This window comes from Entelurus aequoreus, linkage group LG20, assembly GCF_033978785.1.
Source record: "Entelurus aequoreus isolate RoL-2023_Sb linkage group LG20, RoL_Eaeq_v1.1, whole genome shotgun sequence".
Lineage (NCBI taxonomy): Eukaryota > Metazoa > Chordata > Actinopteri > Syngnathiformes > Syngnathidae > Entelurus > Entelurus aequoreus.
The window spans coordinates 3,614,471-3,635,023 of record NC_084750.1 but is presented as its reverse complement, the minus strand read 5'-3'; the positions used below and the strand labels follow the sequence as shown (position 1 = coordinate 3,635,023).

The following is a 20,553-nucleotide window of genomic DNA, read 5'->3' as shown; positions in this document are numbered from 1 at the left end:
TGATATCCTTTACACACTGATGTCGCTTTTTGATGCGGTACCGCCTGAGGGATCAAAGGTTAAGGCCTTGCCTCTTACGTGCAGTGATTTCTCCAGATTCTCTGAAACTTTTGATGATATTACGGACCGTAGATGTTGAAATCCCTAAATTCCTTGCAATAGCTGGTTGAGAAATGTTGTTCTTAAACTGTTCGACAAATTGCTCACGCATTTGTTCACAAAGTGGTGACCCTCGCCTCATCCTTGTTTGTGAATGACTGAGCCTTTCATGGAAGCTGCTTTTATACCCAATCATGACACCCACCTGTTCCCAATTAGCCTGTTCACCTGTGGGATGTTCCAAATAAGTGCTTGATGAGCATTCCTCAACTTTCTCAGTCTTTTTTTGCCACTTGTGCCAGCTTTTTTGAAACATGTTGCAGGCATCAAATTCCAAATTAGCTAATATTTGCAAAAAATAACAAAGTTTCTCAGTTCAAACGTTAAGTATCTTGTCTTTGCAGTCTATTCAATTTAATATAAGTTGAAAAGGATTTGCTAATCATTGTATTCTGTTTTTATTTTTGATTTACACAACGTGCCAATTTCACTGATTTTGGGTTTTGTATATATATATATATATATATATGTATATATATATATATATGTGTGTGTGCATATATATATATATATATGTATATATATATATATGTATATACTAGGGCCGCAACAACTAATCGATTATTAAAATAGTTGCCGATTAATTAAGTCATCGATTCGTTGGATCTATGCTATGCGCATGCGCAGAGTTTTTATATATATATATTTTTTTTTTAAATAATTTTTAATTTTTTAAAAATTTTTTTATAAACCTTTATTTATAAACTGCAACATTTACAAACAGCTGAGAAACAATCAAAACAAGTATGGTGCCAGTATGCTGTTTTTTTCCAATAAAATACTGGACAGGATAGAAATGTAGTTTGTCTCTTTTATCCGATTATTAATCGAAGTAATAATCGACAGATTAATCGATTATCAAATTAATCGTTAGTTGCAGCCCTAATATATAAATACACACACACACACACACATACATATGTATGTATATATGCATACATATAGAAATACATACAATCGATTTAAAAAAATTAGGAATCAATTAAGAATTGGGTCAGAATTGCATTTCAGGTGCGGATGGATTTTTTTTGTGTTTGGCAAATGTTCACCCTTTTGTATGCAGGGGTTCAGGACGAGAAGTTACAATCATGTGGTGTCGTCACTTTTTTACAGGCCCCTAATTACGGTGCTCCATAAAATACTTGCTTAAAGGTAATCTATTTTGCAAAGAAAACTTTTCTTACACATTGATACCTGCTGTGTTGTATTTGGGACCTGCATTATCCATATATGGTATGCATTTAACTAAAGAGCTTTGCGCGAGTCCGCCATTGTCGTCCATAAGCTCCTTCTTTTTCACTATCCTCTTGTTGCGGGGCAGACTGGCTCGTACATGCACATGCATCCTGCGCTGTTGCCATTTCTAACACAAAGTAGCGTACAGTTCCAACTCATATCTGTCAGTAGACTCCGTACGGGAGCGCTAAAACTACAACACGGCTGACGGGGAGAAGACTCAGTCGAAATGGAGGCACGTATATAAGACGTGAATGTTCTCCACGTTTTCCGCTTACATCCGCCCTTTCAAAGCTTCGCAGTCAATCGACATGCAGCACACACGTGAACTAATTGTATTTTATCCATTTTTTAAACAGTGTTTTTTCCTTTATTTAAAGTGAAGTGAATTGAAGTGAATTATATTTATATAGCGCTTTTCTCTAGTGACTCAAAGCGCTTTACATAGTGAAAACCCAATATCTAAGTTACATTTAAACCAGTGTGGGTGGCACTGAGAGCAGGTGGGTAAAGTGTCTTGCCCAAGGACACAACGGCAGTGACTAGGATGGCGGAAGCGGGAATCGAACCTGCAACCCTCAGGTTGATGGCACGGCCACTCTACCAACCGAGCTATACCGCCCCCGTGTGTAATGTCACGTCAACTGCCTGTTAAATAAAACCTCTACCTTATTTTTAATGAATAGTTATGCCTACTACTCTACTGTATTTAAAAGTTTGTCATTATGCTGGCCGAGTATTTTCTGAGGTGCTACATGGTGAAAAACACCATTCTAGCTAAAAAATTTTTTTAAATATTAGCCCCCCAAAAAAATCCTAATAATGTGCTCAGAAGTCAATGCGGTTCCATGTGATGCTAACAATGCTAACAAAGTGTGGAATACAAAATAATGAAATGTGTTGTAAAACACTGATATAGTAGGTAAAGTGCCTACAAAAAAGGTGTGTAAACGAAATGCAGGTATGTCCACCATGCTGGTGAGGTGAGCAACCTCGCAGTTCAGAAGGACATATTTTTTTCAATAGACCCTTGGATGAAGGACTCCTGCTGGACGATTGCGCCGCTTAGCATTGAAAAGGACTGAAATGTCATCTTTTGGAGTCGAATCTGTGCAGTTTTAGGTGAAAATATGTCTTATGACTTTACCCTTGACACTTTACTTTTACAGCTCAAAGGAATAAAACCTTACCTTAAAGGCCTACTGAAATGAGATTTTCTTATTTAAACGGGGATAGCAGGTCCATTCTATGTGTCATACTTGATCATTTCGCGATATTGCCATATTTTTGCTGAAAGGATTTAGTAGAGAACATCGACGATAAAGTTCGCAACTTTTGGTCGCTGATAAAAAAAAGCCTTGCCTGTACCGGAAGTAGCGTGACGTCACAGGTTGTGGAGCGCCTCACATCTGCACATTGTTTACAATCATGGCCACAAGCAGCGAGAGCGATTCGGACTGAGAAAGCGACGATTTCCCCATTAATTTGAGCGAGGATGAAAGATTTGTGGATGAGGAAAGTGAGAGTGAAGGATTAGAGGGCAGTGGAAGCGATTCAGATAAGGAAGATGCTGTGAGAGGCGGGTGGGACCTGATATTCAGCTGGGAATGACTAAAACAGTAAATAAACACAAGACATATATATACTCTATTAGCCACAACACAACCAGGCTTATATTTAATATGCCACAAATTAATCCCGCGTAACAAACACCTCCCCCCTCCCGTCCATATAACCCGCCAATACAAATCAAACACCCGCACAACACACTCAATCCCACAGCCCAAAGTACCGTTCACCTCCGCAAAGTTCATACAGCACATATATTTCCCCAAAGTTACGTACGTGACATGCACATAGCGGCATGCGCGTACGGGCAAGCGATCAAATGTTTGGAAGCCGCAGCTGCGTACTCACGGTAGCGCGTATCCAACTCAAAGTCTTCCTGGTAAGAGTCTCTGTTGTCCCATCTCCACAAGCATGCGTATCTGACTCAAAGTCCTCCTGGTAAGAGTCTATGTTCTCCCAGTTCTCCACAGGCCAATGGTAAAGCTTGACTGTCATCGTTCGGGAATGTAAACAATGAAACACCGGCTACGTGTTTGTGTTGCTGCAGCCGGCCGCTAATACACCGCTTCCCACCTACAGCTTTCTTCTTTGGTATCTCCATTGTTCATTAAACAAATTGCAAAAGATTCACCAACACAGATGTCCAGAATACTGTGGAATTTTGCGATGAAAACAGACGACTTAATAGCTGGCCACAATGGTGTCCCAAAATGTCCGCTACAATCCGTGACGTCACGCGCAAACGTCATCATACCGAGACGTTTTCATCAGGATATTTCGCGGGAAATTTAAAATTGCACTTTACTAATCTAACCCGGCCGTATTGGCATGTGTTGCAATGTTAAGATTTCATCATTGATATATAAATTATCAGACTGCGTGGTCGGTAGTAGTGGGTTTCAGTAGGCCTTTAATTAACCCTGTGTGATACTGTATATTAGTGTAGCTTAGGGATGACCAAAGTGGGGCACGCAAGGCAAATTTGGCCCGTTGTGCCATTTTAGAATAGAATAGAATAGAATAGAATAGAATAGAAGTACTTTATTGATCCCTGGGGGAAATTCAGAAATTTTGTTTGGCCTGCCAAAGAATGAATACAATACATATTCATACTGACCTTCTATTAAGCTGCACAGTCATCGATAGAATGTCGGCGAGGCTACACCGTAAAAAAAACAACAGTCAGTAGATTTTATTGTGAAAAGCTGGCAGCTCAGTCGCCAGAAATTTACCGTAAAAAATCATCAATGGCACCCTTTTTTCCAATTTGATTGATTGAAACTTTTATTAGTAGATTGCACAGTACAGTACATATTCCGTACAATTGACCACTAAATGGTAACACCCGAATACGTTTTTCAACTTGTTTAAGTCGGGGTCCACGTTAATCAATTCATGGTAAATCACAGTATTGCACTGTAAAAACTAAGAGTGTAGATTTTACGGTAAAAAAGTAGCCAGTCGCCAGAATTGTGCAGAAAAAGTAGCAGTGGTGCTGTTTCTGATGCACTGTAAAAAAAAATTGGCTGTATATTTTACGGTAAAAAAATTTGCAGCTCAGTCACCAGATTTTTTACTCAATCCATCCATCCATTTTCCTCCGCTTATCCGAGGTGGGGTCGCGGGGGCAGCAGCCTAAGCACGGAAGCCCAGACTTCCCTTTCCCCAGCCACTTCGTCCAGCTCCTCCCGGGGGATCCCGAGGCGTCCCCAGGCCAGCAGGGAGACATAGTCTTCCCAACGTGTCCTGGGTTTCCCCCGTGGCCTCCTACCGGTCGTAGGCGTTCGGGTGGCGTCCTGACCAGATGCCCGAACCACCTCATCTGGCTCCTCTCGATGTGGAGGAGCAGCGGCTTTACTTTGACCTCCTCCCGGATGGCAGAGCTTCTCACCCTATCTCTAAGGGAGAGCCCCGCCACCCGGCGGAGGAAACTCATTTCGGCCGCTTGTACCCGTGATCTTGTCCTTTCGGTCATAACCCAAAGCTCATGACCATAGGTGAGGATGGGAACGTAGATCGACCGGTAAATTGAGAGCTTTGCCTTCCGGCTCAGCTCCTTCTTCACCACAATGGATCGATACAGCGTCCGCATTACCGAAGATGCCGCACCGATCCGCCTGTCGATCTCACGATCCACTCTTCCCTCACTCCTGAACAAGACCCCGAGGTACTTGAACTCCTCCACATGGGGCAAGATCTTTTCCCCAACCCGGAGATGGCACTCCACCCTTTTCCGGGCGAGAACCATGGACTCGGACTTGGAGCTGCTGCACACTCGGCTGCGAACCGATCCAGTGAGAGCTGAAGATCCTGGCCAGATGAAGCCATCAGGACCACATCATGTGCAAAAAGCAGAGACCTAATCCTGCAGCCACCAAACCGGATCCCCTCAACGCCTTGACTGCGCCTACAAATTCTGTCCATAAAAGTTATGAACAGAATCGGTGACAAAGGGCAGAATTGGCGGAGTCCAACCCTCACTTCTTTTTTTTAAACTTAAATTACAATCATTTGGTGTAGAAACCACCTTAAATCTTATGGTAAAATTCTGGTGACTGAGTTCCTAGTTTTTTTTTTCTCGCAAGATCGAGAGGAGCCAGAAGAGGTGGTTCGGGCATCTGGTCAGGATGCCACCTGGACGCCAGGTGTTTAGGGCATGTCCGACCCGTAGGAGGCCACGGGGAAGACCCAGGACACGTTGGGAAGACTATGTCTCCCGGCTGGCCTGGGAACGCCTCGGGAATGTCTGGGCTTCTCTGCTTAGGCTGCTGCCCCCGTGACCCGACCTCGGAAGAAAATGGACAGATGGATCTACCGATTTTCGTTTTTACGTGCTAACTCGGGGGTCAGCAACCCGTGGCTCTCGCGGCTTAGTACCGCCCTAGTGGCTCCCTGGAGCTTTTTCAAAAATGGAAAAAGATGGGGGAAAAATATATTTGTTGTTTTAATAATCTTTCGGTAGGAGGAAAAACATGACAAAAACCTTCCTAATTGTTAGAAAGCCCACTGTTTGATATGTTTGTGTTCATGCTTCACTGATGACAGTATTTGGCCAGCTCCGTTTTGTCCTACTAATTTTGGCGGTCCTTGAACTCACCGTAGTTTGTTTACATGTACAACTTTCGTCTTCGCTGCCACAGAAAGACGTGTTTTATGCCACTCCTTCTTTGTCTCATTTTGTCCACCAAACGTTTTATGCTGTGCGTGGATGCACAAAGGTGAGCTTTGTTGATGTTATTGACTTGCGTGGAGTGCTAATAATCCATGCTTCTTGGGCTAGCTGTGTGTACATATTGCATCAGTATGCCTCGTTTGTAGGTATATTTGAGTTCATTTAATTTCCTTTAATTATGTCCTCTGTGTATTTAATTTATATGTGCATGTCTCATGACTAGAGATGTCCGATAATATCGGACTGACGATATTATCAGCCGATAAATGCTTTAAAATGTAATATCGGAAATTATCGGTATCGGTTTCAAAAAGGAAAATTTATGACTTTTTAAAACGCCGCTGTACGGAGTGGTGGAGCCCCGTCTCCCAGTCATACTTGCCAACCCTCCCGATTTTCCCGGGAGACTCCCGAATTTCAGTGCCCCTCCCGAAAATCTCCCGGGGCAACCATTCTCCAAAATTTCTCCCGATTTCCACCCAGACAACAATATTGGGGGCGTGCCTTAAAAGGCACTGCCTTTGCGTGCCGGCCCAATCACATAATATCTACGGCTTTTCACACACACAAGTGAATGCAAGGCCTACTTGGTCAACAGCCATACAGGTCACACTGAGGGTAGCCGTATAAGCAACTATGCAAATATGCGCCACACTGTGAACCCACACCAAACAAGAATGAGAAACACATTTTGGGAGAACATCCGCACCGTAACACAACATAAACACAACAGAACAAATACCCGGAACCCCTTGCAGCACTAACTCTTCCGGGACGCTACAATATACACCCCCAGCTACCTCCTAAAAACGCAAACCCTCCCACCTCAACCTCCTCATGCTCTCTCAAGGAGAGCATGTCCCAAATTCCAAGCTGCTATTTTGAGGCATGTTAAAAAAAATAGTGCACTTTGTGACTTCAATAATAAATATGGCAGTGCCATGTTGGCATTTTTTTTCCATAATTTGAGTTGATTTATTTTGGAAAACCTTGTTACATTGTTTAATGCATCCAGCGGGGCATCACAACAAAATTAGGCATAATAATGTGTTAATTCCACGACTGTATATATCGGTATCGGTTGAGATCGGAATCGGTAATTAAGAGTTGGACAATTTCGAAATATCAGATATTGGCAAAAAAGCCATTATCGGACATCTCCACTCATGACACATTATCTGTATGTAACATTGGCTGCATTTCTGATTGTGTGCCAAGTTGTTCCAGACCACAGCAAACGTTACCCAGCTTGCGAAGATTGTAATAAATCCATTATAAGAAGACAGCCTGTCCTTTCCTTTAACTTGGTACACACATATATATATATACCTTCGGCAGTTTTAAGCCAATAATTTCCAGGAGTTATTTCACCCTCTGCGACACTAACTTAATGTGTTGCCTTAATTATAAGACTTATATAAGGCTTTTAACTTTTTGCAGCTCCAGACAGATTTGTTTTTTCTATTTTTGGTCCAATATGGCTCTTTCAACATGTTGAGTTGCCGACCCCTGGGCTAACTCGTTGCGTTTGGATTTGTGACCCCCGCTCTACGGCAAAGTTGTGACTCTTCCAGGACAATCCCTGTCGACGTGCTTCGCTCGCGTCTTGTAATGAAAACCTAGAGCAGGCCTGGGCAATTATTTTGACTCAGGGGCCAAATTTAGAGGAAAAAAATGTGTCTGTGGGCCGGTATATCTATTTTTAGGAAAACTAATACAAAACCTCACAATAAAGTCTGATTGAATGCTAAAAATTTTATGACAGAACGCCTTAAAAACGGAATGGAATTTTTTTTTCTTTTTCTATGAATGATAAAACCCTGAATATTGACAACATATGAACGTCACACCCCCTCTCCATCCACATATTTTACAATCAAGCCAAATGCAACAAAAATGCAACAAACACAGCGAAATATGAACATGAAGGGTAAAAAAACAAAAACATCTACAATCTGATATATCTGATACATCACTAAGCTCTGGAAACATTCTGTGGAAACGCTCCCCACCCACACTGCTTGGTGCCTCGTCTGACCTGCTGTGACGTAGATTACCATAGTAACTGGTAGGGTTCTAAGGTATACGGGTATTAGTATAGTACCACGATACTAATGAATCATATTCGGTACCATACCGCCTCTGAAAAGTACCGGTCCGCCACATCCTAAGATTTTTGCTTAAAATAAAGCCAATAATGCAATTTTTTCTGGTCCCTTTTATTTAGAAAAGTATAGAAATAATATTGGTATCAGGACAACACTAGTCAATAAAATATTATGCAAAAGCGCAGATTCCAAGCATTGAAAGACTTAGTATACTTGAAGACTTACGGTCATTAGAAAACATGACTGCACATCATAATGGCAGCTACACTTTCCATCTTAAACATCTAAAAAAAAAATATTTGGGAATGTCCGGCGGGCCATATTGAAAAGCTTAACGGGCTGCATGTGGCCCCCGGGCCTTAATTTGCCCAGGTCTGACCTAGAGGCTTGGAAATGTAGCATCTTCTGTACGTCTAATCCAGTGTTTTTCAACCTTTTTTGAGCCAAGGCACATTTTTTGCGTTGAAAAAATCCGGAGGCACACCACCAGCAGAAATCATTAAAAAACGAGTTGACAGTAAAGAGTCGTTGTCGCAATTGTTGGATATGACTTTAAACCATAACCAAGCATGCATCACTATAGCTCTTGTCTCAAAGTAGGTGTACTGTCACCAACTGTCACATCACCCCCTGACTTATTTGGAGTTTTTTGCTGTTTTCCTGCGTGTAGTGTTTTAGTTCTTGTCTTGCGCTCCTATTTTGGTGGCTTTTTCTCTTTTTTTGGTATTTCCCTGTAGCAGTTTCATGTCTTCCTTTGAGCGATATTTCCGCATCTACTTTGTTTTAGCAATTACGAATATTTCAGTTGTTTTTATCCTTCTTTGTGGGGACATTGTTGATTGTCATGTCGTGTTCGGATGTACATTGTCTTTGCTCCACAGTAAGTCTTTGCTGTCGTCCAGCATTCTGTTTTTGTTTACTTTGTCGCCAGTTCAGTTTTAGTTTCGTTCTGCATAGCCTTCCCTAAGCTTCAATGCCTTTTCTTAGGGGCACTCACCTTTTTGTTTTTTTTTTGGTTTAAGCTAGGGCTGCAACAACTAATCGATTAAAATCGATTATAAAAATAGTTGCCGATTAATTTAGTCATTGATTCGTTGGACCTATGCTATGCGCATGCGCGGAGGCTTTTTTTAATTAATTTTTTTTTTTTTTTTTTTTTTTTTAATAAACCTTTATTTATAAACTGCAACATTTACAAACAGCTGAGAAACAATAATCAAAATAAGTATAGTGCCAGTATGCTGTTTTTTTTCAATAAAATACTGGATAGGATAGAAATGTAGTTTGTCTCTTTTATCCGATTATTAATCGATTAATCGAAATAATAATCGACAGATTAATCGATTATTAAATGAATCGTTAGTTGCAGCCCTAGTTTAAGCATTAGACACATTTTTACCTGCACGCTGCCTCCCGCTGTTCCCCACATCTACAAAGCATTTAGCTACCAGCTGCCACCTACTGATATGGAAGAGTATTACACGGTTACTCTGCCAAGCTCTAGACAGCACCGACACTCAACAACAACACTATAATTACTAGTTTGCAAAAAATATTTTTAACCCAAATAGGTGTAATTAGATAATCTCCCACGGCACACCAGACTGTACACAGTGGTTGAAAAACACTGGTCTAATCTGTGTGGGTAAAGTTCGAAAACCATCGGATGTAACATCTGGGACGAACTGGTTTACGGAACAACACCTGGAAAGGGCGGAAATGTGCGGAAAATTACTTTTTTGAACGTTTTGAGGTTAAAAAAGTACTTAAAAGACGCAGAGTCGCATGTTAACTGGATTAAAAACGCTGGTTGGCTCGCCGTCCATCGGAAAATGTTCACTTTGGCCCTTGGAGGCAATAGGCGTAGATCGTAAAGAGGAACCAAGGACTTCCATGTCTGTAAGAGATATTTGTGACTTCAACATAAAAACACATTTTTAACGCCCCTTCTCTTCTCTTCCCCTTCTGTCTCCTTCCAGTCGCAGGCGGAGTGGACGAAGTTTGCTGTATTTGCGAGGCTCCGCCCCTTAAAGAACCCCTTATAAATTGTCTGAAATGTCGCCACGGTAAGGAGGAGAGCCTCATCACGCAGTGTCAACTTCTCAGCACCGACCTTGCAGATGTGCTGAAGGAGAATAAACAGCGGCGCTGGTCATAAATGATCTACGCGCCCGCTCTCCCTCGCCGTCACCCGGACGAGGAGGGAGTGAGCGGGATGTATTTGGGGGGCAGCACATATGTGTGATATGCACTATAAAATGTAAGCGCTATAAAGCAGCGAGAAAAAAACTGCCCACACAACTTCCTTCATTTCATGTCTCAGAGTGGCGCTCAAACACGCACCAAAAAAAAAAAAAAATCCCACCAAGGGTCCGCATACTGAAAAATCAAAGCACGCGGGGGCCATTTGTTCAAAATGTAGATAGATAGATAGATAGTACTTTATTGATTCCTTCAGGAGAGTTCCCTCAGGAAAATTTTAATTCCAGCAGCAGTGTACAAAATTGTAAAAAGTAAATATTGGGGGTATAAATGGAGACAAAATAGAAAAATATTACAGTAGAATAAAAATAAAAAGCAACAATGAGAATAAAAATATAACAGTAAAATAAGAATATAACAAGAGAAACTAGGCAGTGTGTCAAATGTGTCTTATATTAAATCTCTGGAGCAACTTCAGATCTATCTGTTGACAGAAAGTTTTATTTTTAATGTTTTATGCCCTTTTTGTTAAAGAAAAATTATTTTTTTATGGCAAAATCACAAAATATGTTATATTTGATGTGAAGTGAATTATATTTATATAGCGCTTTTCTCTAGTGACTCAAAGCACTTTACAATATCTAAGTTACATTTAAACCAGTGTGGGTGGCACTGGGAGCAGGTGGGTAAAGTGTCTTGCCCAAGGACACAGACACTAGGATGGCGGAAGCGGGGATCGAACCTGGAACCCTCAAGTTGCTGGCATTGCCGCTCTATCAACCGAGCTATACCGCCGCACATAATAACTCATGTGAAGTAATTGGAGCCTTCAATAGGTCAATAATTCACAACAATGATTTTGTTATGTTATTTTTTTGAGCAAAGGCATTTATAAAATAAACAAACAAACAAAAAAATAAATAAATAAATTTAAAAAAACCTTTTTTTAGGGATGCAAAAGGGCCCCACTCATAAAAACTGCTAAAAATAAGTCAGACATTTTTTTTTCAACATTTTCCAATTTTTAAGGCTTAAATCTCTAGACCAACTTTGGATTTGTGCGTCAATTATAAGTTTTTATTATTTTTCTGTTTTTGTTTGTTTTATGCCCTTTTTTTGTCATAGAAAACTTGGTTCATGGCAAAAACACTAAATTCGCAATATTTTCCGCAAAAAATATTTCAAAGTGGAATATTGGAGCTTTCAATAGGTCAATCATTCACAACAATGATTTTGATTCATTATTATTTTTTGGAGTAGACATTTTAACAACAACAAACAAACTCACAAATTCTTTGTGAGTTGCATGACTTATTTTTAACACTTTTATGAGCGGGGCCCTTTTGGATCCCTAGAAAATGAGTGAGATTTTTTATTTTTTTTATTAATTAAAAAAAAAACATCTCACTCAAAGGGCCCCGCTCATAAAAGTGTTAAAAATAAGTCATACAACTTTTTATTTTATTTTTATTTTTCAACGCTTAAACCTCGAGATCAACTGTGGATCTATACGTCAGTTATAAGGTTTTATTATTTGTTTATGATTTTTTTGTTTGTTTTATGCCCTATTTTGTAGTCGAAAACTTTGTTTTTTGTGGCAAAAACACAAAATACGCAATATTTCCAGCAAAAACTATTTGAAAGTGGATTAATTGGAGCTTTCAATAAGTCAATCATTCACGACAATGATTTTGATTCATTATTATTTATTGTAGTGAAGACATTTTAACAACAACAAAAAAAATCTCACAAAATCTTTGTGAGTTGGATGACTTATTTGTAACACTTTTATGAGTGGGGCCCTTTTGGATCCCTAGCATATTTGTGAGATTTTTTTTTTTTTTAAATTAATTAAAATGTCTTGGGATACTTGGCACCATTTTAATTAATAAAAAAAAAATCTCACTCATTTTCAAGGGATGAAAAAGTGCCCCGCTCATAAAAGTGTTAAAAATAAGTCATACAATTTTTTTTTTTTTCAACGCTTAAACCTCAAGATCAACTGCGGATCTATACGTTAATTATACATTTTTATTATTTGTTTATGATTTTTTTGTTTGTTTTATGCCCTTTTTTGTAGTCGAAAACTTTGTTTTTTATGGCAAAAACACAAAATACGCGATATTTGCCGCCAAAACTATTTGAAAGTGGAATATTTGATGTGAATTAATTGGAGTTTTCAATACGTCAATAATTCACGACAATGATTTTGAATCATTATTATTTTTTGGAGTGAAGACATTTTAACAACAACAAAAAAAATCTCACAAAATCTTTGTGAGTTGGATGACTTATTTGTAACACTTTTATGAGTGGGGCCCTTTTGGATTCCTAGAAAATTAATGAGATTTTTTTTTTTTTTAATTAATTGAAATGTCTTTGGATACTTGGCGCTATGTTAGAGGTATGCTAACAACTCTTATATTAGCATTCTATTGTTTTATTCTAGATTTTTAGCTATATGTGTATGTTTCAACCTAAAAATCATGGATTTGAATACTTGGCCCTGTCACACCAAATTTCTTCCCCCTACAACCCCCCCATTTACTTCCGGGGTCATTTCCTTTTACGTCATTTCCTCTTACTTACGTCATTGACAGCGATCGAAATTAACCCTGAAGTAGTGTTGACCCGTCCTGTACGGTAGTCAAATGTGCAATGAGTATTTGTTCGCATGTGCATTCCCAAAGTAACACGATTTATGGGAAACATGAGTGCTGACGTAAAAACAACGAATGAAACTAAAAAAATGTAAGTTCACATAAATGTCATTTTAATTTAGATCACTTACACAGAGAACTAAGAAAAACTGAATTTAACGAATAAATGTAGTTTTAATAAAGTTTGATAATGTTGATTGATAATGAATTAACTTATTGTACACTGTTATTCATTTCCGCATATGTCCACGAGTCAAATGTGCAGTCAGGAATATCCTCAAGTTAATTTGTCCGATTAATACTTGTCCGATTAATACAGACGTTTTGTTAACGCTATATTATAAAAAAAGACAAAAAACAAAAACAAGTATCCTTCCAGCGACGGGCAGTCAAAGCCGAAGTGCTATCGTAAGAGGAAATGACGTTAGAGGTAATGACCCCGGAAGTAAATGGGGGGGGGGGGGGGGGTTATAGGGGGAAGAAATTTGGCGTGACAGCCCCATCTTAGAAGTATGCTAACGTCTCTTACATTAGCATGCTATTGTTTCATGCTAGCTTTTTATATGTCAACCAAGTATCCCTAGACATTTTAACTAATTTAAAAAACAAAATCTCACTAATTTTCTAGGGATCCATAAGGGCCCCCCCACTCATAAAAGTGTTAAAAATAAGTTATATAACATTTTTTTTTTTTTTTCAACCTCGAGAGCAACTCCGGACATATACGTCAATTATACATTTTTATTATTTGTTTATGTTTTTTTGTTTTGTTTTATGCTCTTTTTTGTCATAGAAAAAAACACAAAATATGCAACATATTACCCCCCAAAAATGTCAAAGTGGAATATTTGAAGTAATTGGAGCCTTCAATAGTTCATCCATCCATTTCCTACCGCTTATCCCTTTTCGGGGTCGCGGGGTAATCATTCATAAAAACACTGATGCTATTCTCCGATTTGCAGCCATCTGCGGACTGACAAAGACGGACAGTTTGCCGTTGTATACAAAGTGCAATGGTGGACAGGTTAATATATATATATATTTTTAAACGATTAAGAATTGTTACACATAAGAATCGCGATTAATCGGAAAATAGATTTTCTTTGACACCCACACAGTATCTACCGCAAATCATGTGGTGATGCGGGGTCACCATGGCAACAAAAGTGAGGCCATTTACTTGTGACAAGTCAGTGCGGCATCCACATGATCTTGACTTCTTTCAACGACAAACGACACCATATCGGTGCGTGACGTTTTCCCATTTTTGATCTGTGAGCAGCAGGAAACAACAGCAGATAAACATGGCAGCTGTATGGTATTTCTTGGGAGGCGGTGGGGAATATGCTGATAAACAGACTTCCCGCTACCAGGACGCCAGACAGTGTCGTGACAGGATGCGTCGCGGTGCATCTAGAACCCCAGCATAAAGGCACTAAATAAGGGGGGGTGGGGGCGCTCGCGTTGCCATTATTGTCGCTCAGGCTGCCTGTCAAGCAAAATGCCAATGAAACGCTCTGCCTGCCGCTCTCGTTTCAGGTTATCATCCCGAGTGCCACACGCCCACCATCGAGCCGGAAGCCGACAGCGATTCCTGGATATGTCGCCAGTGTGTCTTTGCGGTCGCCACCAAGGTCGGTGCCGCTATCCTCGCAACATTGTCATTAGAAGGAAGCACAGGAGACTTGGGCACACTGTAGCTGCTTTCGCAAACATTCGACCATATCAAAGAAAAAATGTCTGATATTAACTAAACAATATGTGCATATTTATTGTGGTTGGAGTTGGCAGAGGTGTGCAACTTTACTGTAACACACTGCTAGTTGTAATCGACGCTGCAACTTTATTTAGTGACATAAAATAGACATAATATTACAAACTGCTCTGAGGGATGATGGAGTAAAATTCAACATACAGAAAAATGTAACAATGCAGGGCCCATTTGGATATTGCTCATTAAACAGCCTCAATATGTGCCGACTAGAAAATTCCCTGCCGAAATGTTGATGGGTCCGCTGTCTGTGCCCTGAACCTCTGGCCTGGGGTCGGTCGAAGCCGGCATACTTCTAAGATGGCGCCATATATCCAAATCCATGGTTTTTAGGTTGAAACAAATACAAATAGCTAAAAAGCTAGCACAAAACGTTAGCGTGTTCATATAAAAGACGTTAGTATATTTCTAAGATGGCGCAAAGTATCCCAAATCCATTATTTTCAGGTTTGAACATACGAAATTAGCTAAAAAGCTAGCACAAAACGTTAGCGTGTTCATATAAAAGACGTTAGTATATTTCTAAGATGGCGCAAAGTATCCCAAATCCATTATTTTCAGGTTTGAACATACGAAATTAGCTAAAAAGCTAGCATGAAACAATAGCATACTGATATAAAAGACGTTAGCATACTTCTAAGATGGCGCCAAGTATCCAAATCCATGGTTTTTAGGTTGAAACATACACAAATAGCTAAAAAGCAAGCACGAAACGTTAGCGTGTTCATATAAAAGACGTTGGTATATTTCTAAGATGGCGCAAAGTATCCCAAATCCATTATTTTCAGGTTTGAACATACGAAATTAGCTAAAAAGCTAGCATGAAACAATAGCATACTGATATAAAAGACGTTAGCATACTTCTAAGATGGCGCCAAGTATCCAAATCCATGGTTTTTAGGTTGAAACATACACAAATAGCTAAAAAGCAAGCACGAAACGTTAGCATGTTCATATAAAAGACGTTAGTATATTTCTAAGATGGCGCAAAGTATCCCAAATCCATTATTTTCAGGTTTGAACATACGAAATTAGCTAAAAAGATAGCATGAAACAATAGCATACTGATATAAAAGACGTTAGCATACTTCTAAGATGGCGCCAAGTATCCAAATCCATGGTTTTTAGGTTGAAACATACACAAAAAGCTAAAAAGCAAGCAAGAAACGTTAGCATGTTCATATAAAAGACGTTAGTATACTTCTAAGATGACGCAAAGTATCCCAAATCCATTATTTTTAGGTTTGAACATACAAAATTAGCTAAAAAGCTAGCATGAAACAATAGCATACTGATATAAAAGACGTTAGCATACATCTAAGATGGCACCAAGTATCCAAATCCATGATTTTTAGGTTTACACATACACAAATAGCTAAAAAGCAAGCACGAAACGTTAGCATGTTCATATAAAAGACGTTAGTATATTTCTAAGATGGCGCAAAGTATCCCAAATCCATTATTTTTAGGTTTGAACATACAAAATTAGCTAAAAAGCTAGAATGAAACAATAGCATGCTAATGTAAGAGACGTTAGCATACTTCTAAGATGGCGCCAAGTATCCAAATCCATGGTTTTTAGGTTGAAACATACACAAATAGCTAAAAAGCAAGCACGAAACGTTAGCATGTTCATATAAAAGACGTTAGTATACTTCTAAGATGACGCAAAGTATCCCAAATCCATTATTTTTAGGTTTGAACATACAAAATTAGCTAAAAAGCTAGAATGAAACAATAGCATGCTAATGTAAGAGACGTTAGCATACTTCTAAGATGGCGCCAAGTATTCAAAATCCATGGTTTTTAGGTTTAAACATACACATTTAGCTAAAAAGCTAGCATGAAACAATAGCATGCTAATAAAAGAGACGTTAGCATACTTCTAAGATGGGGCGAAGTATCCAAATCCATGAGTTTTAGGTTGAAATATACACAAATAGCATAAACGCTAGCATGAAACGTTGGCATGTTAATATAAAAGACGTTAGCGTACTTCTAAGATGGCGCCAAGTATCCAAATCCATGATTTTTAGGTTTACACATACACAAATAGCTAAAAAGCAAGCACGAAACGTTAGCATGTTCATATAAAAGACGTTAGTATATTTCTAAGATGGCGCAAAGTATCCCAAATCCATTATTTTCAGGTTTGAACATACGAAATTAGCTAAAAAGCTAGCATGAAACAATAGCATACTGATATAAAAGACGTTAGCATACTTCTAAGATGGCGCCAAGTGTCCAAATCCATGGTTTTTAGGTTGAAACATACACAAATAGCTAAAAAGCAAGCACGAAACGTTAGCATGTTCATATAAAAGACGTTAGTATACTTCTAAGATGACGCAAAGTATCCCAAATCCATTATTTTTAGGTTTGAACATACAAAATTAGCTAAAAAGCTAGCATGAAACAATAGCATACTGATATAAAAGACGTTAGCATACTTCTAAGATGGCGCCAAGTATCCAAATCCATGGTTTTTAGGTTGAAACATACACAAATAGCTAAAAAGCAAGCACGAAACGTTAGCATGTTCATATAAAAGACGTTAGTATACTTCTAAGATGACGCAAAGTATCCCAAATCCATTATTTTTAGGTTTGAACATACGAAATTAGCTAAAAAGCTAGAATGAAACAATAGCATGCTAATGTAAGAGACGTTAGCATACTTCTAAGATGGCGCCAAGTATTCAAAATCCATGGTTTTTAGGTTTAAACATACACATTTAGCTAAAAAGCTAGCATGAAACAATAGCATGCTAATAAAAGAGACGTTAGCATACTTCTAAGATGGGGCGAAGTATCCAAATCCATGAGTTTTAGGTTGAAATATACACAAATAGCATAAACGCTAGCATGAAACGTTGGCATGTTAATTTGAAAGACGTTAGCGTACTCCTAAGATGGCGCCAAGTATCCAAATCCATGATTTTTAGGTTTACACGTACACAAATAGCTAAAAAGCTAGCATAAAATGTTAGCATGTTCATATAAAAGACGTTAGTATACCTCTAAGATGGCGCCAAGTATCCAAATCCATGATTTTTAGGTTTAACCATACACAAATAGCTAAAAAGCTAGCATAAAACGTTAGCATGCTAAAGCTAGCATGATGGCTGAGGACAAGTAAGTGTACTTTTAAGAAAGTGCCAAGTATTAAAATGCACTATTTTTAGGAGTAAACATACAAAATTAGCTGAACAGCTAGCAGAAACGTGATCATTCTAATGTTTGCATATAAGATACGTTAGCATTATAAGTATGAAAGTCCATGATTTTTTTGGTTGAAACAAACAAAATTAGCTGAAAAGCAAGCGTACCACGTTAAGTATGATGCCATTGAACAAGTTGGCGTATTTTCATGATGGCGCCAAGTATTAAAATGCACTATTTTAAGGTGTTAACAAAAAAAAGTGGCTAAAAAGCCAGCATAAAACATTAGCATGCTGAACAATGTTCTTAGAGTCAACACTGCAACTTTTTCTTGTTACAGTTACAGTAGGGATTCGTATGACCCAATTCTTAAGAGGAAGATGATCATTTTGCAATGCAGTCTGCTGAAAATTATGGAAAGCACCACTCTACCATACAGCCGGAATTGCTACGAAAACATTTATGATATTCAACGCTTTACTGCCATCTGGCGGCTAAAGTGGATAATGCATGCCCCAAATGTGTCACGTTTCATGTGTCAGGTAAGTCGTGACAAATGGGGCCATACAATTCCCCTTTCTATCGTAACCTGTTTGTTCTTTTATTTCATTCCATGTATTTTTTTAAAATCGTACCGTAAATTCCCGGACTTTAAGCCGCTACTTTTTTCATTCACTTTGAACCCTGCGGCTTATAAAACACTGCGGCTAATTGATGTATTATTCCTCGCTATAACAGCCGTTATAAAACATAGTTTAAAAAAACAAACAAGAAAATACAACTAGTAGGTGTGTTATTGTTTGTGCTATGGCGCCATCTTATGGACGAGTTCACTCACTGCAGGTGCTGCTTCCATTTGCAGGTAGTTTTTTTTTCTTCCCTTCTTCCAACCGGAGTGCGGTTCGTTTCACAGCCATCCATAGCGTTACTACACGTATGGATTCTTCATTCACAACACCAAGCGACGTTTTAAGTTTTTACAATACAACTAAAACAATTCTTAGTTACTAAATGGTCCCATGTGTGATGTCTGTAGGAGTGTCTTCATGCATATTTGTACATGCTATCATAATGTAATGACAGTAGCGTCGTTAGCATTAGCTAATATGCTAACACGTTTACGAGTGTCTGTTAGTATTATTAACGTACAATAGGATAGGATAGGATAGGTCTTTATTGTCATTGCACAAGTACAACGAAACTTTGTTTTCAGCACAAACCCGTTCAAGATTAGACAAACAAACAGTGTACACCAGGCCTGGGCAATTATTTTACTCGGGGGGGCCAGATTTAGATAAAAAAAAAGTGTGTCTGGGGGCCGATATATCTATTTTTAGGAACACTAATACAAAACCTCACAATAATGATTGAAAGCTAAAAACTTTATGACAGACCGCCTTAACAAACGGAATGGAATTTTACATTTTTTTTTACTGAATGAGACACCCAGAATGTGCATGAAAATAAAGAATGTGGGATTCACAATATTAACTATGAATGATAAAACACTGAATATTGACAACATATTTTACAATCAACCGAAACGCAACCAAAATGCAACAAACATAGTGAAAAAAACCCCCACCTACAATCTGACATATCTCATAGTGACCATAGTAACTAATTAGATGACCATAGTAACTAGTATATGATGCCGTGTCCAAGCATTGAACGACTTAGTATAGTTCAGGGGTCGGCAACCCAAAATGTTGAAAGAGCCATATTGGACCAAAAATACAAAAACAAATCTGTCTGGAGCCGCAAAAAATTAAAAGCCATATTACATACAGATAGTGTGTCAAGAGATATACATTTAAAGGACTTAAAGGAAACTAAATGACCTCAAATATACCTACAAATGAGGCATAATGATGCAATATGTACATATAGCTAGCCTAAATAGCATGTTAGCATCGATTAGCTAGCATTAATGCAGTAACCAAATATGTCTGATTAGCACTCCACACAAGTCAAGAACATCAACAAAACTCACCTTTGTGCCTTCACGCACCACGTTAACAGTTGGGTGGACAAAATGAGACAGAAAAAGAAGTGGCATAAAACACGTCCTAGAAAGTCGGAGAAAGTTATACATGGAAACAAACTAAGGTGAGTTCAAGGACCGCCAAAATTAGTAGGACAAAACGGCGCTCGCCAAATACTCGAATCAGTGAAGCATGTTTAATATAAACACTGTGTTATAACAATTAGTGTCATGTTTGTCCTCCTACGGAAACCATATTAAAACAAAAAATATATTTTTTCCCCTCATCTTTTTCCATTTTTCATACATTTTTGAAAAAGCTCCAGAGAGCCACTAGGGCGGCGCTAAAGAGCCGCATGCGGCTCTAGAGCCGCGGGTTGCCGACCCCTGGTATAGTTGAAGACTTCCGGTCATTAGAAAACATGACTGCACATCATAATGGCAGCTACACTTTCCATCTTAAAGGCCTACTGAAATGAATTTTTTTTATTTAAACGGGGATAGCAGATCTATTCTATGTGTCATACTTGA

General features: G+C 38.8%; 2 protein-coding genes across 6 annotated transcripts in view; one reads left to right on the top strand and one right to left on the bottom strand.

Annotated features, from left to right (window-relative positions):
* Window positions 1–20,553, top strand: part of phf1 (PHD finger protein 1) — a 110,050-nt gene that overhangs the window by 35,288 nt on the left and 54,209 nt on the right. For all 4 annotated transcript variants that reach the window (XM_062029219.1, XM_062029216.1, XM_062029217.1 and 1 more), the window contains exons 4-5: window positions 10,224–10,310; window positions 14,646–14,740. In XM_062029219.1, the coding sequence (XP_061885203.1) occupies window positions 10,224–10,310; window positions 14,646–14,740 (182 nt within the window). The remainder of the gene's footprint in view (window positions 1–10,223; window positions 10,311–14,645; window positions 14,741–20,553) is intronic.
* The window catches only part of rgl2 (ral guanine nucleotide dissociation stimulator-like 2), a 92,052-nt gene that overhangs the window by 70,177 nt on the left and 1,322 nt on the right, over window positions 1–20,553 (bottom strand). The gene's annotated exons all lie outside the window — the stretch shown is intronic.